The sequence below is a fragment of the Chaetura pelagica genome, unplaced genomic scaffold (genome assembly GCF_000747805.2).
Source record: "Chaetura pelagica isolate M959 unplaced genomic scaffold, ChaPel_1.0 scaffold506, whole genome shotgun sequence".
NCBI classification, from domain to species: domain Eukaryota; kingdom Metazoa; phylum Chordata; class Aves; order Apodiformes; family Apodidae; genus Chaetura; species Chaetura pelagica.
The window spans coordinates 43,143-50,730 of NW_009953578.1; the positions used below are offsets into that span (position 1 = coordinate 43,143).

Genomic DNA, 7,588 nt, shown 5'->3' on the forward strand with positions numbered 1-7,588 from the left:
TGCTCCAAGCCCCATCCAACCTGCCCTTCAACACTGCCAGGGATGGGGCAGCCACAGCTTCCCTGGGCAACCTGTCCCAGGGTCTCACCACCCTCAGAGTGAAGAATTTCCTCCTAGTGTCTAACCTAGGCACAAAAAATCCTGTGGCTGCCTCCGAGCCCTGGGTGCCCCTTGCTCAGAGGATCGTGTTGTTGTGCACGTGCTGGATTCTCTTGGGATCCTTTGTGCTCTTTCCTGATCAGCTGCAACCTTCGACCAAGGAGAGTTCAGGCCCTAACAGCTGTCTCATTTTTTTTTCTTCCTGTTTGTAGCCTGGGGCCTTGGAGGAGAGAGGATGGCTCAGGAGACCAACCAGACCCAGGTGCCCCTGCTCTGCACCACGGGCTGTGGGTTTTATGGCAGCCCCCGCACCAACGGGATGTGCTCTGTTTGCTATAAGGAGTTTCTGCAGAGGCAGCAGAGCAGTGACCGGCTCAGCCCCCCAGGTAGAGGGTTTTTTTTATCCATTAAATCCATCCTAAACATGTGCCTTAAGCAGCTGGGACAGAGCATGGTACTGGTACTGGCCACCAGCAGGTTTAGTTCCTCCTGGAAAACTATCATCCCCTTTTCATGAAGACTCGAGCCTCTAAATCAAAGACCTTAGCTTTGGAGCTCTCCTGACCTCTCTGGACCTCTTCTGTCCCCTCTGAGGGGTCAGTTGTTTTCTTCCCAATCCCAGCTGTTTGTGAAGTCCCATCCCAGTCAGCACCTTCCAGTAAAATCTAAAACCTCACCAGTGCTGACCAGCTGCCCAACGTTGTGGCCATTACCTGCTCCCTGAGTTAGGTGCTGCTGGGATCCACCACAGATCCCTGAAATGAAATCTAATTGGGGAAGAATTTGGCCTTTTGGGTGTGCATGATTTTTCTTACCTTAAACAGGGCTGACAATCCAAAAGCAGGGAAAGAAAAAGACACATCAGTGAGCTGGGGGGCAGTGAGAGGCACAGGATGGAGGCTCTTTTCACTCATCAGCAGGATTTTCTTCTGCTGAGAGTTTGTGCAGATGCTCCGTGCCCAGGCTTTGCAAGACCAGTGAGGAACACCTGGAGACCTCTTGCAGTTTTATTCCTGAGTGGGATAATCACTTTTCCTTGAATTACCCACCCCCAAAATACGTATTGTGACCAGGACTCTTCCTGACAAAGGGTTTTTCTAAAGACCCTGACTTAGATCCTCAGCTGGTGGAAACCAACATGTTTCTTTTGGAGTCACTTCCTCCCAGCAGATGAGGAGCTGGTTCTCATAGCTTGGAGAAGTTGCCAAGTTGGGTTTCCAGGTATGTTGGTAGCTGCAGCACTTTCCTTTCTACTGACAGGAGGATATTTATGTGGCTTTGCAATGCTGAGGAAGAGAAGGGAAATCAAAGAATGATGGAGGTGCCACAGGTGACTGAAGGCAGGTTTTACCAGATGGTACCACCTGGTCATGGAAGGAATTCAGCACAGAACTCCTGTGAATAAACCCACATCCTTCAAAAGGGAGTTGGGAGGTTCTGGGGAGCTGAACAGGAATTCAAAAACGAGGCCTGCAGTCCTTGGGAAGATGGGCAGCTCATTTCAGGGGGATCCTGATCAAAAGACTTGTGCCTACTCTAAAGGGATCTCTGCAGTCATGCCTAATCCAACAGCTGCTCTGGGTCATGCTGGGGTCTGTCCAACCCCATCAGTTGTCCCCTATGCACAAATGTGGAGGGAGCAGGAGGTTCCAGCCTGCTGAAAGTGCTCATCCTGTTTACTCCTTGGCTGTCAGGGCCCCGAGGAAGTTGCTGACATTGTGATGAGTTTGATCTTGCCTTGTAGCCCCCAGTGGTGCCACCAGCAGCCCCATGGCTGCCGACTCGGTCGCCGGGCAGCGCGCAGAGGGAGACTCCACGCCTGAGGATGCAAAAGCCAGGTGGGGGCACAGTCTTGAGGGGCACAGCCTGTGGTGGGGGAATCCTCCTGTGAAAACCAGCCCAGGACACCAGGGGTGGACTCTCCTTCATGTACACAAGGGGATCTGTAAAGCAAGCTGGATTAAACACGGAGCGTTGTGACCCTGGGTTATCTGGAAGGCAGAGATGGCCCTGGTGGTGCAGAATCAGGTGGCAGAGGGTCAGTAGTAAATTAAAACCTCTGGTAAACAAAGCAACATCCTAGTTGTTTTGGAACCAGCATCACTAGCTGTGCCAGGCTGTTGGTTTTCAACTCAGCTGCAGGTGGAAGCCCCTGGTGCTGATCCAGTCTGGGAGCTGCAACAGCAGGATTAGGGATCTCTCACACGTTTGATAGGAAGGAAGGTAGGACTGCATTGCATGGCAGCCCTGACTCATCGTGCTGTTTCCCTGTCCCTGGGCTTGTTTGGATGGGCTGTCGCCTTGGCTTTGAGATATAATTGGGTGGAAAAGGAAACTGAGAACATCACAGACTCGTTCCATTTGTGTCTGCAGAGCTTTGATCACAAATCTCAAGGGGAACTGGCCTGCTGTCCTCCTGAGCTACCTCTGAGTATAATGAAATTAACTTGGTGGGCTGAAGTTCTCTTCCCACGTAACTGTCCATCAAAATAAAATGCTTGTGTTTGCTCTGTGGTTTGTTTGTTGCAAATAATCCCAGTGCTCAGACTCCTGTGACCCATCAGATGACAGCCATGAGCATATCCAGAGAAGAAACCAGCAGTGAGGCAGAGGAGTTCACCAAGACAGAAGAAGCCTCATCAGCATCTTCCTCATCAGGTAGACTGATGGGTTTGGCCTTTGCACAAGTGGGAACGACCCCGATCTCGGAAGTCACTTTGAGCAACTAATTCCAGGGAATGAGTTCCCTCCTTTCAGGAAAGGCTAAGAGGAGCTAAGGGAGAAAAAGAGTTTGTCTCTTTCTGAGCCAGGGAAGAGAGAAAATGCTGTGCCTGAGGGCAGGCTGATAGAGATTGCTCTGTGGGCTGAAGGCTGAGTAGCTGCCAGGCCCTGCCTCGCTGGCAGGAGGATAATCTTCCATGACGCCTTTCCTAGGGAATGGCAGGGAGCCCGGAGCAGCACGTCCCCCAGCCCCCTGCACGGCTGCTGTTGGCTGCAGTTCCCTGCCAGCTCTTCAGGGAGGAAAGGAGATGGATCCAGTGGAGTGTTTGGAGAGAGGAGATGTGTTTGTGAGGGTGCCCGAGGGCAGTTGCTGGCCTGGGTGTCCTCTGTGTGACGGGAGGCGTGGGTGCCCCTCAGAGGGGGTGTTGATGTGGTCCCTTTGCAAGGTGGGGCCCTTGTAGTGACACTGGAGCACGGCTGGGGTTGCCAGGTGGGGTTTGTCCTCCAGCTGATGAGTTACAGGGATAGTCCCTTGTGTCCCTGTAGCCAAGTGACACCCTCCATTAGCTCACCTGACAGTTTGCTTGCATTCAAAGCTAAAAAAACACCGAGAATTGTTGGTTGCTAAAAAAAACCCAGGCTCTAGTCACTGCACATGACTCAGCATTTTGGATTTGGTAACCCCTTGCCTGCAAGCCCAAACAAATTTACAACAGGCAGGTGAGACACTATTTGGTGAGAGGTGTGGAACAGCCTGCCCTTTTCTTCAGGTTGTGTGATTTTTAGAAGGAGCTTCAGAGTCTGGTCCACAAAGCTTCCCACTGTTTCCTTAACCTGGTTTTCAGAGCAGCATGTGCTGCAGGTGTGGAGCTGCTACCAGTTGGAACTCCTCCCTCCTGTTGACTTCCCTACCCTGCCTGGGTACAGTAGGAAATCCTGCTGAGCGTGGGTGACCTTTAACAATCTGGCTTTTGGAGCTCAGTTTTCCTTTTGGTAGATTAGAGACAGTGATGAGTATCTGTGTAAAGCATCCTGAGACCTACATACAAGGAACACTTACATAAGAGTCAGCAAAAATAATTAGTAGTGCTTATGAGGGGGTTAACTGTTGTTTTTCCCACCCCCTGCAAAGATTAACTCTAGTCTCAGCTGGTTGTGTTGCTGTGCTAAGCTCTGGTGACCATCCAGGTGCATGTTTAACCTAGTGCCAGGTAATTCTTAGTGTGACTGTTCTCAGCAGGAGATAAACATGTGCCTTTGCTAAGGTGGAATGTCTCCTGGGTGTTTCTGGGTCTTGAACTTCAGGAGTTTGAAACAGAGGAAACCAAGAGGCTGTGTGAGGTGCAGGTCTGTGGAACAAGGCAAACCTCACAGTCTGGGGGCCTTGGCCAGGGCAACACACACTCTGGTGCAGAGCCAGAACCTGTAGGGCCTCAAGCAGCTCCTGTAATAAAATGAACGTGTTGCTTGGTTTCTCAAGAAGAGTACCAAAAGTTTTGCCTCTGTCTCAGGTACCCTGCTGGAAATATCCCAGAACACAGCTGAGGGCAAGACAGCTCCAGAAAAACCGAAGCCAAAGAAGAATCGTTGCTTCACTTGCCGGAAGAAGATCGGGCTGACTGGTGAGAGCCTGGCTGTGGGGAGAACCTACCTGGTTTGGTAGCCCTGTGAACTGATCTCTTTGGGCTGTGGTGCTGCCTGGGTTCAGAGGGTCAGTGGGTGGAGGTACCTTGTCAAAAAAGTACTTCACAGCCACAGGATGTGGTGGGAGAGGAGGTCTGACCTGTGAACAGCACGGACTGGGGCAGCACAGGGTTGTGAAGCTTATTCAACATCTTCATGAGAAGATGTTCAGGAGAAGACTGAGGGGGGATCTAATGAATGTCTCTCAATACATGAGGGCATCAAGAAGGCAGGGACAAGCTCTTGTCACTTGTGCCCTGGGACAGGATGAGGGGCAATGGATTCAAATTGGAGCCCAGGAAGTTCCACCTCAACATGAGGAAGAGCTTCTTTGGTGTGAGGGTGACAGAGCCCTGGGACAGGCTGCCCAGAGAGGCTATGGAGTCTCCTTCTCTGGAGACTTTCCAGACCTGGATGTGTACCTGTGTGATCTGCCTTAGGTGATCCTGCTCTGGCAGGTGGTTGGACTGGATGATCTCCAGAGATCCCTTCCAACCCCACCATTCTGTGATTATTCCTGCTGCTTTTTGAAGCAAAGGCATCCCTGTGGATCTAATTCTGCTCCTGTTCAAGTCAGTGGTCAAGTTTTCCTAATAGTGACAAGAAATGAATTAGATCCAAACTGAAAATCCCATTCCAAGACATCCCATTCATTTATGCTGCTCACCGTCTGCTGTTTAGCTTCCTGACAGCAGGATGGCTCAGGCAGTGCCCTGTAAAGCTTGAAGTGCTGAGATGGTGTCAGGTGACTAGTGCCAACGGGAAAACTGGTCCTGGAAAGGCAGGCCCTGAAGTTCTCATCCAGGTGAGCTGCTTGGGCTGAGCCTGCCTGGGAGGTTTGCCCAGTGCTTGGATGTTTGAGGACACTGTCATGGAATAAGTGTGGGTTCAGAATCCTGGGACTGGGCAGGGTCCTCTGGGTGTGGCCTTCAGACCTGCAGAGGGGATTGTTTTCCTGGATGAGTGTTTCCTTAAGAGCTTCAAACTATGAGGAGTCTCCTTTAGGAATCAACTTGCAGAGAACTTCTGTGAATTCAGGGCATTTTGGATACAAGTTTCTCAAACAGGAGTAAACTGGCACCTTGTAGGAAGGTGTTGGTGGTTGTTACAGCCTGTAGTTGGAGAGAGCAGGACTTGGTGGGAGCTGATCTGTCCTCCATCAAACCTCCCTGCCTCAGTTTCCCAGTGTGCTGTGATAATGGCAGCACTTCTGAACAGTGTTGTCTCCAAGTGATTCTGAATTTTGAAGCTGAAATAGCTCAAAAGTGATCCTAAGGAGGTGAAGGTTTTTGCTCCCTGCTGGTCAGTCCAGATGCTGCTGCAGGATGCCTGGGGAGCCAGGCTGGCTGGGAGGGCTGGGCTCCAGCTCAGGCTGCCTGGGGAGCCTGATCTCTATGAGCAGTCTGGCCCTGTGCAGTCCCTAGCATGTCCTTTGTCCCTGAGGAAGGCAGAGAGCAGCTGCTCTGGGAGCCTTCCCACCCCTGTGACAGCTGGGGCTGCCCAGGCCACACGCGTTCTCTGGGGAGCAAAGAGTCACCCGCGACCTTCCCCCACACTGCGACTGCCTTTCTCCTGTCAGACCCTCTTGCTGCCTTAGTGGAGTTTCCTGGCCTGGCAGGAAAGAGCAGGGGCCCTGCTGCCCTTCCTGCCCAGCTGGGCTGGGGCTGACAGGGCTTTGTCTCCCTGCTCTTCCTCCCTCCAGGCTTCGACTGCCGCTGTGGGAACTTGTTCTGTGCCATTCACCGGTACTCGGACATGCACGCCTGCCCCTACGACTACAAGGCAGAAGCTGCTGAGAAGATCCGGAAGGAGAACCCCATCGTTATTGCTGAGAAGATCCAGAAGTTGTGAAAGGGGGCTGAGCAGCTGGAACTGCAGCCAGGTGGCCTGGTGCTCCTCCTCTTCCTCCCAGCTTTCCTTCGCTTCCTCCCAGCCCCGAGGGGGTGCCACGGGGGCTCCAGCAGCACACACCGACCAGCACCCAGACACGGGGACTCCTCACACCTCTTGGGCAGACATTTGGCATTCCTTCCCTCCCTTCCCTGCCTGTCTGACACTCACAGCTCGGCTGATCCGTTCTTCACCAGCTTCCCAAGGGAAAAGGCACCTTCCTGCCCCACCATTCCAGTGCTGAGACCATCAGACTTGTCTTCTGCTGGGGTGGTTCATGCAGCGTGGGCTCTGCTGGGCAGCCCTTCCCTTCATCCAGCAGCTCCCAAGTCCTGCAAACCAACTGGGACTCAGGGCTGGAGCCCACCAGCTGCCACTGGATTTTGTTCCCTCTGCCCTTCCATCTCTTTGTGGCAGATGTGAAACCAGGAGCTGGGGAATCCTGGCAGCCAGGCTGCCCTCTGCTCCCCGAGAGGTGTTTGGTCTCAGATGCAGAGAAGACAATTCTATAGTTTTAAGGCCCCCAACCCCCTTCAGGTGCTGCTGTGGGAGCTCCAGGGTGGCCAAGCAGCAGAACCCAGCACAGTCAAGTGATTTTATGGCTCGAAGCAGATGTGGGTCAGGACCTTTGGGACCTCTTGCTGCGAGGAGGGAGCCAGCCTGCTGGGCTTGGTGCCTTCAGGGACATGGCTGGGCTGAGGGACACCCTGGCACCAGCCCCCCGTGCTCCACCCCAGTGCCCACTTCCCCTGTCAGGTTGGTTGTGGCCCAGGGTACCTCTTCCTTCTGCTCCCTCCCTCCTGCCTTACACCCATCTGTCTCATCAGGGTTGTGCACGAAGTTCAGGTCACCAAACCTCCTCTCCCTGTCCCTGCACGTGGGTGGGTGGTAGGGACCTTTCCTCCTGTGGGCCTCCCTGATCCTCCCTGAGAACCTTTCTCCCCTGTGAGCACATCAGCTTGGGAAGCCTGTCCTGCTCTCCCACCTTGTCCCTGCAGGGTGAGAGGCAGGGCCAGAGCCCCAGGAAGGGCTCTGAAAGTTGGACACGGGGAGCTGGGGCACGGAGAAAGGCACATGGGACATCATGAAGGTCTTGGGGTTCTCAGAAGGCAGGTGGGGGCTTTCAGGGAAGCCAGGAGAGGCACTGGCAAGGCTCTGGGCTCACTGAAGGACTGGGAGGTGTCAGGGTTGTTGG

The 7,588-nt window shown here is 53.3% G+C and overlaps 1 protein-coding gene across 1 annotated transcript; it reads left to right on the top strand.

The window, feature by feature from the left end:
- The first annotated feature begins 326 nt into the window (after positions 1-326).
- Positions 327-6,441, top strand: LOC104390564 (AN1-type zinc finger protein 5-like). The gene is made up of 5 exons (XM_009999716.1): positions 327-485; positions 1,844-1,937; positions 2,639-2,757; positions 4,332-4,442; positions 6,206-6,441. Exons 1-5 carry the CDS (start codon positions 335-337, stop codon positions 6,352-6,354), a joined length of 624 nt encoding a protein of 207 aa, XP_009998018.1. The 5' UTR covers positions 327-334; the 3' UTR covers positions 6,355-6,441.
- Positions 6,442-7,588: the final 1,147 nt, after the last annotated feature.